Source organism: Oncorhynchus mykiss, chromosome 25 (assembly GCF_057628025.1).
Source record: "Oncorhynchus mykiss isolate SJ-2025 chromosome 25, ASM5762802v1, whole genome shotgun sequence".
In the NCBI taxonomy this organism is placed as follows: Eukaryota; Metazoa; Chordata; class Actinopteri; order Salmoniformes; family Salmonidae; genus Oncorhynchus; species Oncorhynchus mykiss.
In genome coordinates, this window is record NC_143046.1 from 68,670,293 (window position 1) to 68,691,281 (window position 20,989).

At 42.8% G+C, this 20,989-nt stretch overlaps 1 protein-coding gene across 20 annotated transcripts in view; it reads left to right on the plus strand.

The window, feature by feature from the left end:
- The window catches only part of LOC110505629 (hypoxia-inducible factor 1-alpha), a 31,875-nt gene extending 18,680 nt beyond the window's left edge, over nucleotides 1-13,195 (plus strand). For 11 of the 20 annotated variants that reach the window (XM_021584969.3, XM_021584968.3, XM_036962419.2 and 8 more), the window contains 11 exons: nucleotides 5,790-5,874; nucleotides 6,198-6,513; nucleotides 6,816-6,922; nucleotides 7,037-7,184; nucleotides 7,353-7,639; nucleotides 7,777-7,964; nucleotides 8,083-8,205; nucleotides 9,726-9,979; nucleotides 10,089-10,191; nucleotides 10,319-10,424; nucleotides 12,042-13,195. In XM_021584969.3, coding sequence (XP_021440644.2) covers nucleotides 5,790-5,874; nucleotides 6,198-6,513; nucleotides 6,816-6,922; nucleotides 7,037-7,184; nucleotides 7,353-7,639; nucleotides 7,777-7,964; nucleotides 8,083-8,205; nucleotides 9,726-9,979; nucleotides 10,089-10,191; nucleotides 10,319-10,424; nucleotides 12,042-12,205 — 1,881 coding nt within the window. In that variant the 3' untranslated portion in view covers nucleotides 12,206-13,195. The remainder of the gene's footprint in view (nucleotides 1-5,789; nucleotides 5,875-6,197; nucleotides 6,514-6,815; nucleotides 6,923-7,036; nucleotides 7,185-7,352; nucleotides 7,640-7,776; nucleotides 7,965-8,082; nucleotides 8,206-9,725; nucleotides 9,980-10,088; nucleotides 10,192-10,318; nucleotides 10,425-12,041) is intronic. The other 9 variants (XM_036962422.2, XM_090220843.1, XM_090220854.1 and 6 more) reach the window with 1 other exon arrangement.
- The last annotated feature ends 7,794 nt before the right edge of the window (nucleotides 13,196-20,989 follow it).

Consider the following 20,989-nt stretch of genomic DNA (forward strand, 5'->3'; position numbering starts at 1 on the left):
CTCCAATAAAGTTCTAGACACTTGTAGAATCTATGCCAAGGTGCATTGAAGCTCTTCTGGCTCGTGGTGGCACAGCGCCCTATTAAAGGGGCCGCCAGAAATACAATTATGATATTCCTGTCAATTTGGTGAAAGCCTATGTTCTGTCAGTGGGTAAAATAAAATAAAATACCCATGATTTAACTTCTAAGTGGTCCATCTGTGAAAATCTGGATATTGTGTAGTATTGAGTCATAGCTACATCATTCTCATCACTAGATGGGGATAACCCACAATATTTTAAACAATTACCTGCACTCCAGATCGACAAATCAGCCAATCGATGGTATGAGAATACCGTCTTGAATACATCCATCCGTTTATATTGTCATGACAAAGTATATATATTTCGTGAGGTGTGCTCACTCTAAATGGTGTACCAAATTGTTCAACTCCGTTTCTCCTTGAAGTACCATGTCGCAATGTGCCCTGTGTCTGTGGGAAATGGAGAGATATATTACAGAAAGGAGGAGATTGGAATCCAATTGGGCAATGAATGAAGAAACTCCCCACCCACTGACTGTCAACCCATTGCATTCATGTTGTCATGCTGTGTCACGCGGTTGCTAAGCTAAACATAACCTTCCCAAAGTCAGGGTATGTGTTGAGAAACCTGCCTATTTTCCTCGAATGTGCGTAATGTCACAATTCCAAAGTTATACGATATTTCAGAGAACAAGTTAATCATCTCACAAAATGCATTTTTCACGACCTATTAACTCGCATTCACTCCTTGAAGGAGAGGTGTCCTTTTCCCAGAATCACCCAGAATGCCCTGCGCGGCCCATTGATGACTTATGGGAAACTTGTTAACACGATTCTAATGGAGTTTCCCATCTCCTCAAAAGTATCTGTGGGAAAGCAATGTTACTCTGCTCTCCCTCTGGGCAGAGATGCCATTTATAGCTCAGTGACCGAGACTAACTTCAAGTTGAACTCGGTAGGTAAGACTCCTAAATTGATAGTACAGTTTTATTTAGCCGATTTTGACAACTAGCTAGCTATTTGACATGCTGATATTGACTTTAGTAGCTATGTGTTCTAGTTAGCCAGCCAGCCCAGAGAGAGAGAGCATTGCATTGTGTGCTTTGTAGTAAATTTGAGATGCAACAGATTTCCAAAATAGATTTTCACATGTTTCTACTAACCTTGTTATAACTACGAAATTAAACATTTGTTCCCAAAACTTGATTTCACATATTAGTAGCATTTAACACTGTTAATCATTGGAATTAGTGATTTAGGGCTTGATTATCCCTTTAAGACACTTTTTTATGTTGTTATTTCCTTTATTTTGGAACTTACCTGTATTTGTGACTGACCAGCTCGATTCGGTCTTATGTAGCAAAATGTGAAATTGTGTTTTTTACATTGTATAAAAGTAGCGACTCAGAGCTACAAAATGGTATATCATTCACTACAGTTGAGGAACAATGGGAAAGTAATTCTGCTTTGAAAGTTGAATAACTTGTAACCCCACTTTTGAGAAAATGGCCTTTGAATGTTTTGGTACACCTACTGGAGAGCTCTTCTTTGTCTACACCCATTCAGCATCGTTCACACCCTCTTAAGCTTTATCCCCACCCAGCTCTTTTAAGGATTCACATGTGAGGCCATGTACAAAACAACCAAAAATGTCAAGACTAATACCTGGTTTATAGAATGGGTGTGTTTGTAAATTCAATCTGAAGTGCCAAAGTGTGTGCTCTGGGCGTTCGTAAACTGAAACTCAGAGCATTGTCAGTTATGTAAATTCAGAGCGTTTTGCTCTCGGAGCGTTCAGAGAGCACACTGGATGGTCCCTCTGGCCGAGGAGTAGGGTTGATCCGAGCATTCTGACCTAACCGCAGTCAAGCACCCAAGCTAACGTTGGCTAGCTTGCTAGCTACTTCCATACACAAATGAGGGAACTGCTTTCTCTGACCATTTTACTTGCTCTAGCAGAGCTGGTTAGGCTGTCTTTATGTTATCCAGAGTGTTGCTGACTGCTGCTGGCAACAATTTAATTACGCTTTTTTCTTACGCTTTTATTCCTCAACGTTTAATGACACCGGCCATATTCAATGGGTGTTTAGCGTTCATAAATTCGTCATTTATTCTGCCCTCTGGCACAGTCAGACGAGTGCTCTGAAATCAGAGTAGATAGCCAGAGGGAATTTACCAGCTACGTCTATCAACAGTTATCACAGTGACATGATGAAAATTTAAATGGTTACTTTCATAGTGGAGTCTTTGGTTTAGACTAGAGGTCGACCGATTATGATTTTTCAACGCTGATACTGGTTTATTGGAGGACCAAAAAAGCCGATACCAATTTAATCGGGCCATTTATTTATAGATGTATATATCTGTACTAATGACAATTACAACAATACTGAATGAACACTGAACACTTCTATTTTAACTTAATATAATACATCAATTTAGTCTCAAATAAATAATGAAATGTTCAATTTGGTTTAAATAATGCAAAAACAAAGTGTTGGAGAAGAAAGTAAAAGTGCAATATGTGCCATGTAAAAAGCTAACATTTAAGTTCCTTGCTCAGAACATGAGAACATATGAAAGCTGGTGGTTCCTTTTAACATGAGTCTTCAATATTCCCAGTTAATAAGTTTTAGGTTGTAGTTATTATAGGAATTATAGGACTATTTCTCTCTATACCATTTGTATTTCATATAGCTTTGACTATTGGATGTTCTTATAGGCATTTTAGTATTGCCAGCCTAATCTCGGGAGTTGATTGGCTTGAAGTCATAAACGGCGCTGTGCTTCAAGCATTGCTAAGAGCTGCTGGCAAACGCAGTAAAGTGCTGTTTGAATGAATTCTTACGAGTGTGCTGCTGCCTACCACCGCTCAGTCAGACTGCTCTATCAAATCATAGACTTAATTATAATATAATAATCACACAGAAATACGAGCCTTTGGTCAAATCCAGAAACTATCATTTCGAAAACAAAACCTTTATTCTTTCAGTGAAAAATGGAACCGTTCCGTATTTTATCGAACGGGTGGCAACCCTAAGTCTAAATATTGCTGTTACATTGCACAACCTTCAATGTTATGTCATAATTATGTAAAATTCTGGCAAATTAATTACGGTTTGTCAGGAAGAAATGGTCTTCACACAGTTCACAACGAGCCAGGCAGCCCAAACTGTTGCATATACCCTGACTCTGCTTGCACTGAACGCAAGAGAAGGGACACAATTTCCATATTAATGTTAGCAGGCAATATTAACTTTCTTTTAACTTCATATGCAGTTTTAAAAATATATACTTGTGTATTGATTTTAAGAAAGGCATTTATGTTTATGGTTAGGTACATTTGTGCAACGATTGTGCTTTTTTCGCGAATGTGCTTTTGTTAAATCATCACCCGTTTGGAGAAGTTGAAGTAGGCTGTGATTCGATGATAAATTAACAGGCACCACATTGATTATATGCAATGCAGGACAAGCTAGTTACCCTAGTAATATCATCAACCATGTGTAGTTAACTAGTGATTATGTGAAGATTGTTTTTTACAAGATTAATTTAATGCTAGCTAGCAACTTACCTTTTGATGCTACACTTGCATAACAGGTGGTCAGCCTGCCACACAATCTCCTCGTGGATTGCAGTGTAATCGGCGTCTAAAAAGGCTGATTACCGATTGTTATGAAAACTTGAAATTGGCCCTAATTAATCGGCCATGCCGATTTAATCGGTCGACCTCTAGTTTAGACATGTGGAGTCTTTTGGTTTAGGACTTGTGAGGCGTCTGTTTCTCAAACTAGACACTCTGATGTACTTGTCCTCTTGCTCAGTTGTGCACCCGGGCCTCCCACTCCTCTTTCTATTCTGGTTAGGGCCAGTTTGCTCTGTTCTGTGAAGGGAGTAGTACACAGCGTTGTACGAGATCTTCAGTGTTTTGGCAATTTCTCGCATGGAAGAGACTTCGTTTCTCAGAACAAGAATAGACTGACGAGTTTCAGAAGAAAGGTCTTTGTTTCTGGCCATTTTGAGCCTGTAATCAAACCCACAAATGCTGATGTTCCAGATACTCAACTAATCTGAAGAAGGTCAGTTTATTGCTGCTTTAATCATCAGCACATCAGTTTTCAGCTGTTCTAACATAATTGCAAAAGGGTTTTCTAATTATCAGACTTTTTTAAATTATAAACTTGGATTAGCGAACATAGTGTGCCATTGGAACACAGGAGTTATGATTGCTGATAATCGGTCTCTGTACGCCTATGTACAGTGCCTTGCGAAAGTATTCGGCCCCCTTGAACTTTGCGACCTTTTGCCACATTTCAGGCTTCAAACATAAAGATATAAAACTGTATTTTTTTGTGAAGAATCAACAACAAGTGGGACACAATCATGAAGTGGAACGACATTTATTGGATACCTGAAGGATCTGGAGAAGGTCTGTATGGAGGAGGGACAAAATCCCTGCTGCAGTGTGTGAAAAGCTGGTCAAGAACTACAGGAAATGTATGATCTCTGTAATTGCAAACAAAGTTTTCTGTACCAAATATTTGGTTCTGCTTTTCTGATGTATCAAATACTTATGTCATGCAATAAAATGCAAATTAATTACTTAAAAATCATACAATGTGATTATAGATCTGTAGCAGTTTGGGTCAAGAGTGTCACCCCCTTTGAAGAGGGGGATGACCGCGACAGCTTTCTAATCTTTGGGGATCTCAGACGATATGAGAGGTTGAACAGGCTAGTAATAGGGGTTGCAACAATTTCGGCAGATCATTTTTAAAAAAGTGAGGGTCCAGATTGTCTAGCCCAGCTGATTTGTAGCGGTCCAGATTTCGCAGCTCTTTCAGAACATCAGCTATCTGGGTTTGGGTGAAGGAGAAATGGGGGAGGCTCTGGCAAGTTGCTGTGGGGGGTGCGGTGCTGTTGATAGGGGTAGGGGTAGCCAGGTGGAAAGCATGGCCAGCTGTAGAGAAATGCTTATTGAAATGCTCAGTTATTGTAGATTTATCAGTGGTGACCGTGTTCCCTAGCCTCAGTGCAGTGGGCAGCTGGGAGGAGGTGCTCTTATTCTCCATGGACTTTAGTGTCCCAGAACCTTTTGGAGTATGCGCTACAGGATGCAAATTTCTGTTTGATAAATCTGGAGACAGGTGTTTTATACAACAGCTGTATGTTTTCTTTTCGACTCTGTCTGCATATTTGCAGTCAAACGCGTTGTTGTCATACTCAAATTCCATCGTGCATCCCACTAATTTCAAAACTCGATCCTTTGGAAAGTGGAGAACAACACCTTTGTAGTTCTACTACATGATATCTTTCAAAAAAGTTGCGCCTTAGAAAGGATTACCAACACGTACTGACCAGCTCATTTTACAGACAGAAGCATGGTATATGGCAGACCAAGCCGAACTCATCTCTCGGCTTGTCCAGCCCACCCATTATCTCAGCCATTATTGGCTAGTGGGAAGTTTCCTGTGTTTCTGTGGCTAAACCAACTAGGCTCGTAACATATAACAATATCATTTGTATTTACAGATGGCATACAAGTTTGTTATTAAGGCACATGAAAGTCCACATGTTCGAGATGGCATTTCTGCCCCAAAAAAAACGTATTTAGATTTTATAAAAAGTTTACTTTCAAATGGCTCTCCTGTGAAGTAGTAATGGATGACATACGCCTAGTTTCCTGAAAATAGTCACATTTGCTGTTCTTTCCTTGACATGAATATGTTATTTCTAAACATCCTTCCTCTTCTGTCCATGTGCAGTTTGACCTGACAGGACTTAGTGTGTTTGAGTACACACACCCCTGTGACCACGAGGAGCTAAGGGAGATCCTGGTACACAGAACAGGTGAGACCCACAAATGTGAATACACACTCAAACTAAAGGTTCCTACTGAGAATAGACTCTGCTACACACAGCACTCTGGAATATCAGTGAAACAAGTAGTGTGGGGCTCAATTTAGCAGCTCCAAGCAAAAGTCGGAGCCTGTAGAAGTAGTTATCATTTCCCACTCCAGCCCCGAGGTCAGGTTGATTAGTGGGCTACTGTCTTTTCCCTTGGTATTCACTCTGCTTCACTGGCACCATTCCTTTTTTGCACATCGCACCAACACTAAATGTAATTGTTTATTTAGTAACCTTAACCTTCTCTCTCTCCTCTGCCTGGTCAGGGACCTCTAAAAAGTCCAATGGACCAAACACAGAGCGCAGCTTCTTCCTGCGGATGAAATGTACCCTCACCAGCAGGGGGCGCACTGTCAATGTCAAATCATCCACCTGGAAGGTTCTCCACTGCTCAGGCCATGTGCGAGTCCATGAAGCCCCAACTGAGCAGAGCCCCATTGGGCACAAGGAGCCGCCTGTCTCCTACCTGGTGCTAGTCTGTGACCCCATCCCCCACCCCTCCAACATCGAGGCGCCATTGGACACCAAGACCTTCCTCAGCCGCCACACACTGGACATGAAGTTCACCTATTGTGACGAGAGGTGAAACTGAGACCTACCATTCCGCTGACTGCAGCACCAGCATGAATAATGTAGTAGAAGAATACTGAATGTAACACAAAGCTTTACTCAATATAAGAATAAGGGCTATTGTTGTAAGAATATATGTTGCGTTAGATTTTTTTCCTTGAAAAGTTAAATGACTTGTATTCACACAAAGATGTGATTTAAAATAATAGGTAGCTCCTGAATGTAGTGCCACAGATCCACCTTGTGTCCAATAGATTGAATGGCACTCCAGTAAGCAGCAGGATTAACCTGTCCCCTAACTCTGTGTTGTCCAGGATCACTGAGCTGATGGGCTATGATCCAGAGGACCTGATAAATCGCTCTGTGTATGAGTACTACCATGCCTTGGACGCAGACTACCTCACTAAGACCCATCACAACTGTAAGCATCCCCACATAAATAAGTACGTAATATATTGTTGAAGTACTAGGTAGCTACTTGCAGTCTCTCTTTCCTCTTCTCTCACCCTTTTCTTCTTTCTTTGGCTCTCTCCAGTGTTTGTTAAGGGCCAGGTGAGCACAGGCCAGTACCGCATGCTGGCTAAGATAGGTGGCTTTGTGTGGGTGGAGACTCAGGCCACTGTTATCTACAACAACAAGAACTCCCAGCCCCAGTGTGTTGTCTCTGTCAACTTTGTGCTCAGGTACAGTCATGGTCTACATAGTGTGTTAGATGCTAGTTTGATCAGGGGTTTAAACTGTCTGGTGGACTGACTCCACTGGGTTCTGACTCAACCAATCAATCAGATTTTCCCTTTGTAAGGTGGAGTAAGACATGATATGTAACTGTTTTTGTCTCCTTCTTGCTCCAGTGGCATTGAGGAGGAGAAGATGGTGCTGTCTCTGGAGCAGACTGAGGACATGAGGTCTGTAAAGAAGGAGCTGGTGGAGGAGGAAGAGGACGAGGGCCCAGAGGCAGAGGTGTCCCCTGTGCTCTTGAAGGAGGAGAAGGTGGATGTGATTAAGCTTTTCACCCAGGCAATGGAGGACCAGCCGCTGGCCAGCCTGTATGACAGACTGAAGGAGGAACCAGAGGCCCTCACCCTTCTGGCCCCGGCCGCAGGAGACACCATCATCTCCCTGGACTTCAGCAGCCCCGGTCAGTACCCTGCCCTGCCTGGAGCTTTGGGTGAAAGTTACTTTTTAATGGAAGATTAACTTTATAATTAGTGATAAAGTCATGCTTTACTTTACTATCCCAAACTCATTCTGACCTCCTCTTTACTGTCCCTGCAGACTCTGACATCCTGCTGAAGGAGGTGCCTCTCTACAACGATGTGATGCTGCCCTCCACCAGTGACAAGCTGGCCCTGCCTCACTCTATGCTGCCCCCCAATGAGCAGCCCCTGATCCCCAGCGCCTCAGTGGACACCAAGGCAGGTCCAGACTCCTTCAGCACCCCAGGCAGCCACAGCTCAACTGAGGTGACCAGGGATACCACGTCCAGATGGACCGCTTTTAAAACTGCCAGTCAGGAAATCAATGTCAAAAATACTTATTTTCACAAATACTAGTCTTTAACCAATGTAATGTCCTCTGCAGCCTGACAGCCCGCTGAACTTCTGTTTTCCAATGGACTCTGACATCAGTGCTGCGCTGAAACTGGACCTGGTGGAAAGACTGTTTGCCATCGACACAGAACCCAAGACACCTTTCACCTCACAGGTATGGTACCTACAGTGCATTCGAAAAGTATTCAGAGACCCCTTGAAATTTCCCACATTTTGTTACGTGAGTCTTATTTTAAAATGGATTACATCAAATATTTTCCTCATCAATCTACACAGAATAGCCCATAATGACAAAGTGAAAACAGGTTTTTGGAAATTTTTGCAAATGTATAAAAGAAATAGTCAATTGGAGGTGTACCCATGGATGTATTTCAAGGCCTACCTTCAAACTCAGTGCCTCTTTGCTTGACATCATGGGAAAATCGAAAGAAATCAGCCGAGACTTCAGAAAAAAATTGTAGACCTCCCACAAGTCTGGTTCATCTTTGGGAGCAATTTCCAAACGCCTGAAGGTACCACGTTCATCTATACAAATAGTACGGAAGTATAAACACCATGGGACCACACAGCCGTCATACCACTCAGGAAGGAGACGCATTCTGTCTCTTAGAGATTAATGTACTTTGGTGCGAAAAGTGGAAATCAATCCCAGAACAGCAAAGGACCTTGTGAAGATGTAGGAGGAAACAGGTACAAAATACCCTCTATAATCCACAGTAAAACGAGTCCTATATCAAATCAAATCAAATTTTATTTGTCACATACACATGGTTAGCAGATGTTAATGCTTGTTGTAGCGAAATGCTTGTTGTAGCGAAATGCTTGTTGTAGCGAAATGCATATCAACATACCCTGAAAGGCGGCTCAGCAAGGAAGAAGCCACTGCTCCAAATCCGCCATAAAAAAGCCAGACTACAGTTTACAACATGGTGACAAAGATAGTACCTTTTGGAGAAATGTCCTCTGGTTTGATGAAACAAAAATAGAACTGTTTGAATACAATGACCATCATTATGTTTGGAGGAAAAGGGGGGAGGCTGGCAAGCCGAACACCATCCCAACCGTGAAGCACAGGGGTGGCAGCATCGTGTTGTGGGGGTGCTTTGCTGCAGGAGGGACTGGTGCACTTCACAAAATAGATGGCTTCATGAGGGAGGAAAATAATGTGGAAATATTGAAGCAACATCTCAATACATCAGTCAGGAAGTTAAAGCTTGGTCGTAAATGGGTCTTCCAAATGGACAATGACCCCAAGCATACTTCCAAAGTTGTGGCAAAATGGCTTAAGGACAACAGTCAAGGTATTGGAGTGGCCATCACAAAGCCCTGACCTCAATCCTATAGAGAATTTGTGGCCGGAACTGAAAAAGCGTGTGGTCACCAGAAAAATGTCACGAGCTTGGGTTACACACTATCAGTAGCTGGAGGAGGTAGTGAACAATATAAGGAAGAGACTGGGGTGGCAGTGGGACGCGTCCATCTTGGTACAATGGTGAACCTAATTGAAACGAGAATCAGCTGTTGTGTGGTTTAAATACTGTAGGCAGAGATGTAATTGCTGTGATTCCATTCCACCACTTCCCTGAACTTGCGTGGATTCTAAACGTCTTTTAAAGGATATGACTTGATTCAGGTAAAATCTGATCTGACATATGTTCTTGTTTCCCCATGTAGGGCATGGAGGACCTGGACCTGGAGATGTTGGCTCCATACATCCCCATGGATGATGACTTCCAGCTGCGCACCCTGTCCCCAGAGGAGCCCCCATCGTGTGGCCCAGCCCAGCCCCTGGAGAGCTCTCTGTGCTCTCCTCTGCACCTCACCCTTAGCTACACTGATTCCCCCTTTAGTGCCCCAAGAAGCCGGAAAGCTTCCCCAGCCCCGGAGCTGGCAGCTAGCCCTTGCCCTGCCTCCTTACTCACCATGAGGTAAGTCCCACCACATACACACACTCCTTCCAACTTACCCTTTCCTCAAAACTAAAGCATATCAGTGTTTTCTGACTGCTGACATGGTGTGTGACTCTCTGTGCTCTAGGGCGCCTCCGATGGACAGAGAGATGTCCCTCAGGACACTGGCCACCCAGAACTCACAGCGCAAGAGAAAGTTGTCTCTGTCTCAGGCTGTCGGAATAGTAAATGTGTGTAGGACCTTTAGAAATGTTTTTATCACATTATACATATTAAAAAATAAACATTTAGCAGAGATATTCTGTTTGATAACATCTGGCATGTTGAGGGCTAATTTGAATATGTTATTTTTCTTAGGGGGCATTGCTCCAGGACCCTCCTGGGCCAGGTAAAAAGCTCAAGGTGTCTGAGCTGGGCAGCTCTGAGGCTCCCTCCAACAGGACCATACTGCTCCTACCTACAGGTAGTTAGTCCTGGAATACACAATAGCCACGGCCTGACATTAAACGTATGTACAGTGCATTCGGAAAGAATTCAGACCCCTTGACCTTTTCCACATTTTGTTACGTTACAGCCTTAATCTAAAATGGATGAAATAAAATAAAAATACTCCGCAATCTACACACAATACCCCATAGTGACAAAGCAAAAACAGGTTTTTAGAAATGTTTGCAGAAACAGAAATACCTTATTTACACAAGTATTCAGACCCTTTACTTTGAGACTCGAAATTGAGCTCAGGTACATCCTGTTTCCATTGATCATCCTTGAGATGTTTCTACAACTTGAATGGAGTCCACCTATGGTCAATTCCATTGATTTAACATGATTTGGCAAGGCACACACCTGTCTATATAAGGTCCCACAGTTGACAGTGCATGTCAAAGCAAAAACCAAGCCATGAGATCGAAGCAATTGTCCATAGAGCTCCAAGACAGGATTGTGTCGAGGCAAAGATCTGGGGAAAGGTACCAAAACATTTCTGCAGCATTGAAATTCCTCAAGAACACAGTGGCCTCATCATTCTTAAATGGAAGTAGTTTGGAACGACCAAGACTCTTCCTAGAGCTGGCAGTCCGCCCAAACTGAGCAATCTGGGCAGAAGGGCCTTGGTCAGGGAAGTGATGAAGAACCCGATGGTCACTTCCAGAAGGACAACCATCTTTGCAGCACTCTACTGATCAGGCCTTTATGGTAGTGTGGCCAGACGGGACCCACTCCTCAGTAAAAGACACATGACAGCCAGCTTGGAATTTGCTACCTTCAGGACTCCGACGATGAGAAATAAGATTCTCTGGTCTGATGAAACCAAGATTGAGCTCTTTGGCCTGAATGCCAAGCGTCACGTCTGGAGTAAACCTGGCAAAATTCCCTACGGTGAAGCATGGTGGTGGCAGCATCATGCTGTGGGGATGTTTTTCAGCGGCAGGGACTGGGAGACTCATCAGGATTGAGAGGAAGATGAACGGAGCAAAGTACAGAGAGGTCTTTGAAGAAAACCTGCTCCAGAGCGCTCAGGACCTCAGACTTGGGCGAAGGTTCACCTTCCAGCAGGACAAAGACCCTAAGCACACCGCCAAGACAGCACAGGAGTGGCTTCTGGGACAAGTCTCTGAATGTCTTTGAGTGTCCCAGCCAGAGCCTAGACTTGAACCCGATCGAACATCTCTGGAGAGACTTGACAATAGCTGTGCAGCAACGCTCCCCATCCAACCTGACAGAGCTTGAGAGGATCTGCCGAGAAGAATGGAAAAAAACTCTGTAATCGCTGCCAAAGGTGCTTCAACCAAGTACTGAGTAAAGGGTCTGAATACTTATGTAAATGTGATATTTCAGTTTTTTTTATTTTATTAGCCCCAAAAAATATATTTGAAATGCTTTTGCTTTGTCATTATGGGGTATTGTGTGTGTATATTGAGGGGGGGAAACGATTTAATCAATTTTAGAATGCGTCTGTTACCTAACAAAATGTGGAAAAAGTTAAGAGGTTTGAATTCTTTCTGAAGGCACTGTATGTTTTACATATAATTTACATGAAACAATGACACTAGTGTCCCTTATATTCTCTTGTTTCTCTTAGACCTGGCAAGCTGCCTGCTTGGCATCTCCTCGGAGGGCAGCGGCTCACCCTTCACCCTTCCACAGCTGACCCGGTATGACTGTGAGGTTAATGCCCCCGTGGTGGGTCGCCAGCACCTGCTGCAGGGCGAGGATCTGCTGTGTGCCCTGGACCAAGTCAACTGAGTCAACGCTTAGCCTGCCCCCTGCTGGACCAGACTAGACACTACAACTTCTCACTCCCTGTTCCCACCCACTGCCACTTTATTTGTCTCAGTGTGAGTTTGATATTATGCTTTGGCTGCCGTCTGCATCCACCAAGTGATCTCTGCAGCGTTCCACCTTGATGAACGTCATACAGAGTTGGTGTAAGGGATGTGGTAGTGTTAGCAGGTAGAGGCACGTAATTGTTTCTTTCTCGGGAGTCTAACAGCACACACATGGCACCTCCATGGATGGCTCTGTTGCCTGGTCTCCATGGAAACCGGCAGCGCTACTGCCAGCAGTGTATTGTAAGCTTTAATCGCACAGTTTATATTAAAAAAATAATTCCGATTACCAGCAATATATATATATTACGGCTTTTTAAGTCGTTCTAATAGAATTTCAACCATTTTATTGAACTTTTCCCTCTGTATTCTTATGTCGTGTACAATGATAATATATGGTCCAGAAGGCTGAGTTCATTGTTTCATTGGATGTTATATCCCCATTACTGGTTACCAGTATTTTAGGCATAAGTGTGTGTTTGTTACTGTGCATTGACCAGGGGAACTTTCCGAGATGTCTTAAAGCCTTGTCATGAGTAATAAAATACATGTGGAAAGGTATAATTGGAACTAAATCCAGTGTTTGTTTTTAACAATGGAGGATTCGTCACTCAGCTTGATCATGTATTTCATATTTTTAGTAGAGACTCAAACACTTCATTTAGAATTTAGTGACGTGTGTCATATGATCATCATTTTACCAGTATAGTTATCTTATCATTAGTAGCAAGCAAGTGTTATGCTTGCATGTTCTCTCTTTTTTGTCTGTTTTATGGCATTGGTCCACATACTGTAGTGTTGTCATGCTTCCTGTTGCTGTGTAAAATAAAACTGAATTATTATTTTTTTGCCTTGTTTAAAACATATATACACTGCTCAAAAAAATAAAGGGAACACTAAAATAACACATCCTAGATCTGAATGAAATATTCGTATTAAATACTTTTTTCTTTACGTAGTTGAATGTGCTGACAACAAAATCACACAACAATTATCAATGGAAATCAAATGTATCAACCCATGGAGGTCTGGATTTGGAGTCACACAAAATTAAAGTGGAAAACCACACTTCAGGCTAATCCAACTTTGATGTAATGTCCTTAAAACAAGTCAAAATGAGGCTCAGTAGTGTGTGTGGCCTCCACGTGCCTGTATGACCTCCCTACAACGCCTGGGCATGCTCCTGATGAGGTGGCGGATGGTCTCCTGGGGGATCTCCTCCCAGACCTGGACTAAAGCATCCGCCAACTTCTGGACAGTCTGTGGTGCAACAGACTGTTGGTGGATGGAGCGAGACAAGATGTCCCAGATGTGCTCAATTGGATTCAGGTCTGAGGAACGGGCGGGCCAGTCCATAGCATCAATGCCTTCCTCTTGCAGGAGCTGCTGACACACTCCAGCCACATGAGGTCTAGCATTGTCTTGCATTAGGAGGAACCCAGGGCCAACCGCACCAGCATATGGTCTCACAAGGGGTCTGAGGATCTCATCTTGGTACCTAATGGCAGTCAGGCTACCTCTGGCGAGCACATGGAGGGCTGTGCGGCCCCCCAAAGAATTGCCACCCCACCCCATGACAGACCCACCGCCAAATCGGTCATACTGGAGGATGTTGCAGGCAGCAGAACGTTCTCCACGGCGTCTCCAGACTGTCACGTCTGTCACATGTGCTCAGTGTGAACCTGCTTTCATCTGTGAAGAGCACAGGGCGCCAGTGGCGAATTTGCCAATCTTGGTGTTCTCTGGCAAATGCCAAACGTCCTGCACGGTGTTGGGCTGTACGCACAACCCCCACCTGTGAACGTTGGGCCCTCATACCACCCGTTTGAGCAGACACATGCACATTGGTGGCCTGCTGGAGTTCATTTTGCAGGGCTCTGGCAGTGCACCTCCTGCTCCTCCTTGCACAAAGGCGGAGGTAGCGGTCCTGCTGCTGGGTTGTTGCCCTCCTACGGCCTCCTCCACGTCTCCTGATGTACTGGCCTGTCTCCTGGTAGCGCCTCCATGCTCTGGACACTACGCTGACAGACACAGCAAACCTTGCCACAGCTCGCATTGATGTCCCATCCTGGATGAGCTTCACTACTTGAGCCACTTGTGTGGGTTTAGACTCCATCTCATGCTACCACTAGTGTGAAAGCACCGCCAGCATTCAAAAGTGACCAAAACATCAGCCAGGAAGCATAGGAACTGAGAAGTGGTCTGTGGTTATCACCTGCTGAACCACTCCTTTATTGGGGGTGTCTTGCTAATTGCCTATAATTTCCACCTGTTGTCTATTCCATTTGCACAACAGCATGTGAAATTTATTGTCAATCAGTGTTGCTTCCTAAGTGGACAGCTTGATTTCACAGAAGTGTGAATGACTTGGAGTTACATTGTGTTGTTTACGTGTTCCCTTTTTTTTTTTGAGCAGTGTATATTCTGTCATGGAATATTGTGGTATCAATATGAACATGAATTCTTCACTCCAACAGAAGAATCCTGCAGTCAAATTAAAATTAGATACACATTAGATAACAAGGACAAAACTCTATTTGATTGGTACATACACAAATGTTGACACGTTTTCTGTAAGTCTTCACAAGGTTTTCACACACTGTTGCTGGTATTTTGGCCCATTCCTCCATGCAGATCTCCTCTAGAGCAGTGATGTTTTTGGGCTGTTGCTGGGCAACACGGACTTTCAACTCCCTCCAAAGATTTTCTATGGGGTTGAGATCTGGAGACTGGCTAGGCCACTCCAGGACCTGGAAATGATTCTTACGAAGCCACTCCTTCGTTGCCCGGGCGGTGTGTTTGGGATCATTGTCATGCTGAAAGACCCAGCCACGTTTCATCTTCAATGCCCTTGCTGATGGAAGGAGGTTTTCACTCAAAATCTCACGATACGTGGTCCCATTCATTCTTTCCTTTACACGGATCAGTCTTCCTGGTCCCTTTGCAGAAAAACCGCCCCAAAGCATGATGTTTCCACCCCCGTGCTTCACAGTAGGTATGGTGTTCTTTGGATGCAACTCAGCATTCTTTGTCCTCCAAACACGACGAGTTGAGTTTTTACCAAAACGTTCTATTTTGGTTTCTTCTGACCATATGACATTCTCCCAATCTTCTTCTGGGATTATCCAAATGCTCTCTAGCAATCTTCAGACGGGCCTGGACATGTTCTGGCTTAAGCAGTCCCTGGCGGCGTAGTGTGTTACTGATGGTAGGCTTTGTTACTTTGGTCCCAGCTCTCTGCAGGTCATTCACTAGGTCCCCCCGTGTGGTTCTGGGATTTTTGCTCACCGTTCTTGTGATCATTTTGACAACACGGGGTGAGATCTTGCGTGGAGCCCCAGATCGAGGGAGATTATCAGTGGTCTTGTATGTCTTCCATTTCCTAATAATTGCTCCCACAGTTGATTTCTTCAAACCAAGCTGCTTACCTATTGCAGATTCAGTCTTCCCAACCTGGTGCAGGTCTACAATTTTGTTTCTGGTGTCCTTTGACAGCTCTTTGGTCTTGGCCAAAGTGGAGTTTGGAGTGTGACTGTTTGAGGTTGTGGACAGGTGTCTTTTATACTGATAACAAGTTCAAACAGGTGCCATTAATACAGGTAACGAGTGGAGGACAGAGTAGCCTCTTAAAGGTCTGTGAGAGCCAGAAATCTTGCTTGTTTGTAGGTGACCAAATACTTATTTTCCACCATAATTTGCAAATAAATTCATTAAAAATCCTACAATGTGATTTTCTGGATTTTTTTCTTCTCATTTTGTCTGTCATAGTTGAAGTGTACCTATGATGAAAATACAGGCCTCTCTCATCTTTTTAAGTGGGAGAACTTGCACAATTGGTGGCTGACTAAATACTTTTTTGCCCCACTGTACAGTGGCAAGAAAAAGTATGTGAACCATTTGGGATTATCTGGATTTGTGCATAAATTGGTCATCAAATTTGATATGATTTTCATCTAAGTCACAACAATAGACAAAAATAGTATGCTTAAATTAAAAACACACATTATTGTAATTTTTTGTCTATATTGAATAAATAATTTAAACATTCACAGTGTAGGTTGGAAAAAGTATGTGAACCCCTAGGCTAATGACTTCTCCAAAAGCTAAGCATTGCCTGATGTGAACCATGCCTCGAACAAAAGAGATCTCAGAAGACCTAAGATTAAGAATTGTTTAAGCTGGAAAGAGTTACAAAAGTATCTCTAAAAGTATTGATGTTCATCAGTCCACGGTAAAACAAATTGTCTATAAATGGAGAAAGTTCAGCACTGTTGCTACTCTCCCTAGGAATGGCCTTCCTGCAAAGATGGCTGCAAGAGCACAGTGCAGAATGCTCAGAGGTTAAGAAGAATCCTAGAGTGTCAGCCAAAGACTTACAGAAATCTCTGGAACATGCTAACATCTCTGTTGACGAGTCTACAATATGTAAAACACTAAACCAGAATGGTGTTCATGGGAAGACACCACGGAAGAAGCCACTGCTGTGCCTAAAAAACATTGCTGCACGTCTGACGTTTGCAAAAGTGCACCTGGTGTTCCACAGCCCTACTGGCAGAATATTCTGTGGAACAGATGAAACTACAGTTGAGTTGTTTGGAAGGAACACACAACACTGTGTGGAGAAAAAAAGGCACAGCACACCAACATCAAAACCTCATCACAACTGTAAAGTATGTTGGAGGGAGCATCATGGTTTGGGGCTGCTTTGCTGCCTCAGGGCCTGGACAGGACATTTTGCAGGAAAATGTTAGGCTGTCTGTCCGCCAATTGAAGCTCAACAGAAGTTGGGTGACGCAACAGGACAACGTCCCAAAACACAGACGTAAATCAACAACAGAAGAAAATACACCTTCTGGAGTTGCCCAGTCAGAGTCCTGACCTCAACCCGATTTGAGATGCTGTGGCATGACCTCAAGAGAACGGTTCACACCAGACATCCCAAGAATACAAAACTGTTTCATTTCAGCAATAAAGAGGAATGGTCCAAAATTCCTCCTGGCCATTGTGCATTTCTGATCGGCAACTACAAAAAAATGTTTGGTTGAGGTTACTGCTGCCAAAGAAGGGTCAACCAGTTATTAAATCCAAGGGTTCACATACTTTTTCCACCCTGCACTGTGAATGTTTACACGGTGTGGTCAATAAAGACATGAAAATGTATAATTGTTTGTGTTATTAGTTTAAGCAGACTGTTTGTATATTGTTGTGACCTAGATGAAGAACAGATCACATTTTATGACCAATTTATGCAGAAATCCTGGTATTTTCAAAGGGTTCACATACTTTTTCTTGCCACTGTAATTAATATGCATGTCAGTCTCTCTTGGCTAAGAAACATACACAGACACTATAAGAAACATACACAGACACTTATTACACCAGGAGTCCCCAAACAAATTCAAGAAAGTGTACAGTATTATAAAGAGACATCATTGCATGGAACTCCCATCTCATATTGCGCAAATGAAAAGCAAACCTGGTTTCAAAAAACAGATAAAGCAACACCTCACAGCACAACGCCTCTTCCCTATTTGACCTAGATAGTTTGTGTGTATTGATATGTAGGCTATATGTGCCTTTAAATTTGATTTTGGATGTAGTTCTGTCCTTGAGCTGTTCTTGTCTATTAATATTCTGTATTATGTTATGCTTCATGTTTTGAGTGGACCCCATGAAGAGTAGCTGCTGGTTTCGCAACAGCTAATGGGGATCCTAATAAAATAACCAAAATACAAAATTCCCATGTTTATACACAGGACCAAGGGTACCATGCAGTACTGTTATTACTACTTTATGGCATAAAGAGTATAAGGACACATTTCATGTCCTGGGTCTCAGCACTCCATTCCAATGGTAACTGTTGAAACTGTCACTAACTGAAAACATTTTAAATGTTTATATTGTCATCTTGTTCTGTTCTAAATTCATTTGTTTTCATATATGTATGGAATATGAGACATATTCCAACAGATAAAAATGTAATATGAAAGGACTAGTTTCTGTGACCTGCACAATGTTCATGTATTTATTTGAACTCATACAGTGACAAGGAATATCATTTTAATTTAGCATTAGAAACATGCAACTACTCAATGTCTGCTCTAAGTGGCCAAGGTCTACGCGTCTAGAAGCTGGTGAGAGTGGAGGCAGGTGGCTTCTCGGTGAGTTATTTTTTTCTGTGTGTTTCCTATTAACCTTGCAAAAATAATGTAATAACGGTTTTACCCTATTAGGTGACCGGAGCTGTCCACTGAAAACTTGGCTTCTCACTCCCTTTGTCGATCCCTGAACAGCACAGGAAATGCGCTACAATCTGGCGCATGGCAGAACAAGGTCGGTTGTGGAGCGCACCATAACTTAATAGAAATACAAAAGTTTAATTTAAAATGGGTTAACTTAAAGCAACATATACCAACATTTTATTGAAATTGCACACCCAAAAGGTTTTGGCCAAATAGCTGAAAACAGTTCATTTCAGTTACAGAGATGTCACCTTGAAACTTGTTAATTTTGAAGCAATGCTAGTGTAAACAAATGGAATCCTATCATTTCCACTGGCATTGCAACAAAATGCGAACAGATTTCAAGGGGACTTCTCATTAACTGAAGTGCAAGTGTATTTGACAAGAACGTTGGGCATGATATTGAAATGGATGAGAAGATTAGAATGGACCACCAAGAGCCTCCTAACCCACCATCTAATGGAGCACCTGCCCCGGGTGATGCAGTGAGGAGGCGGCAGCTCATACAGAGATTGGTGGTAAGAAACAGAATGCTAGACAAAGCATAGGTTTTTTATTCACGTTGTGGGAAAAGTTCAACAATTGCATTATGTAAATTAATCAAACCCCTTCATATTCTTCTGAGTTCCGTCACAATCTGCCCAACCCGTTCTGGTTTTGCAGGACTGAGGTGGTCAGCATGCGAAATGTGGATGCAGACATGGATGGACCATCGACACCTGTAGCCAAACCTGGACAGCATTCCTGGCACCTGCTGATTTGGGAACCTCATGCACTTTATCCCTGTGTGGAGGGTGCACGGGCTGCAGAGCAGCTTCCCCCATTCCTATGTGAATAACATAATCTAATAAAATCATGTGCATGTCTTGTATATTAAGTACTGACAACCAAGTTTCACATTCTCTTAATTACTTACCGAGATCAAGTGATGCAGACGTGGGGGTTTCGCACGCCGACTTTATCGTTTCCAATGTTACTGCTAAACGATGTAGAAGTTAGGATTAAACCCCCCCAACTTTTCAGTATGCAAATCCAAAGTTTCATCAGATGTCCAGTTGGCTGGTCTCAGACGATCCCGCAGGTGAAGAAGCCTGATGTGGAGGTCCTGGGCCGGCATGGTTACATATGGTCTGTGGTTTGCAAGACCTGGATGTAATGCCAAATTCTCTAAAACAACATTGGAGGCAGCTTATGGTAGAAAAATTAGCATTCAATTCTCTGGCAACAGCTCTGATGGACATTCCTGCAGTCAGCATGCTAATTCCACACTCCCTCAAAACTTCAGACATCAGTGGCATTGTGTTGTGTGACAAAACTGCACATTTTAAATTGACCTTTTGTTGTCCCCAGCACAAGGTGCACCTCTGTAATGATTATGCTGTTTAATCAGCTTCTTGATATGCCACACCTGTCAGTGGATGGATTATCTTGGCAAAGGAGAAATGCTCACTGACAGGGATGTACAAATTTGAGAGAAATACACTTTTTGTACGTCTGCAAAATTTTTGGGACCTTTTATTTCAGCTCATGAAACCAACACTTGTTGGTTTATATTTTTGTTCAGTGTACATGATTCCCTGAGAAGACTTCTCTATGAGTGAGTGGCTGCAGTCATATCATGTGTTGAATGTATGAGACTACATTAATTGTATTTTGTTCCCCTATGGCACCATCATCCACCATACATGCTATGTAAAGACCACTCTGTTTCCTTAGTGCGCTATTCAAACTTGAGATAAGTAGACCTTTATCCAATCTGTACTGGAAGTTCCGCGTTACAGTGTGATTGAAATTTAAAGGTCATGTTTTTTGACTGAAGTCCATGTTTAGTGCTCAACTCAATACGTATCGCTGAAGTTCAACATTATAGCATGATTGAAATTTTAAGGTATTTTCCAATTGAGCCGACATATGCAGCAATTATTGTGAATGCAGTTTCCACACACGCTGGAACATTGCCTACACATTTCAATCGCGCTATAGTGCCAAACTTCAGCGATATGGCTTGAATCGAGTCTAGTTTACTTATCTTCCTCTACTTATCTCCAGTCTGAATCCAGCCCTTAGTGCACCGTGTGGGCCCAGGCAGCCACCTGCTGTTTGTACAGAGTTAATGTAAGATGTTCCAGCCGTTGGATCTTGGTGAAGATGTGTGTTAAGAGAGTGAAGATGATTAAAATGAACTTTTCAGACTAACATGTTTCTGCCTGAAGACAATGGAGCAAACAAATGAAAAGATGCCTTGTAACATTTAGAGTTTTAGGAGACCTATTATTTTCTCTTTGTTTGTTATTTAATGAACACCCTTGAAACAGAGCTAATACAATTGTGTCTGATCTGTGTAAATGTCTGGACCAAACCTCCCAGTCTGCCACAATGTATTAACGATGTCAATACCGTCTCAGCAATTCACCAATATCCCTCAAGTAAAGTGAAATCCAAATGTTATTTTTTATTTT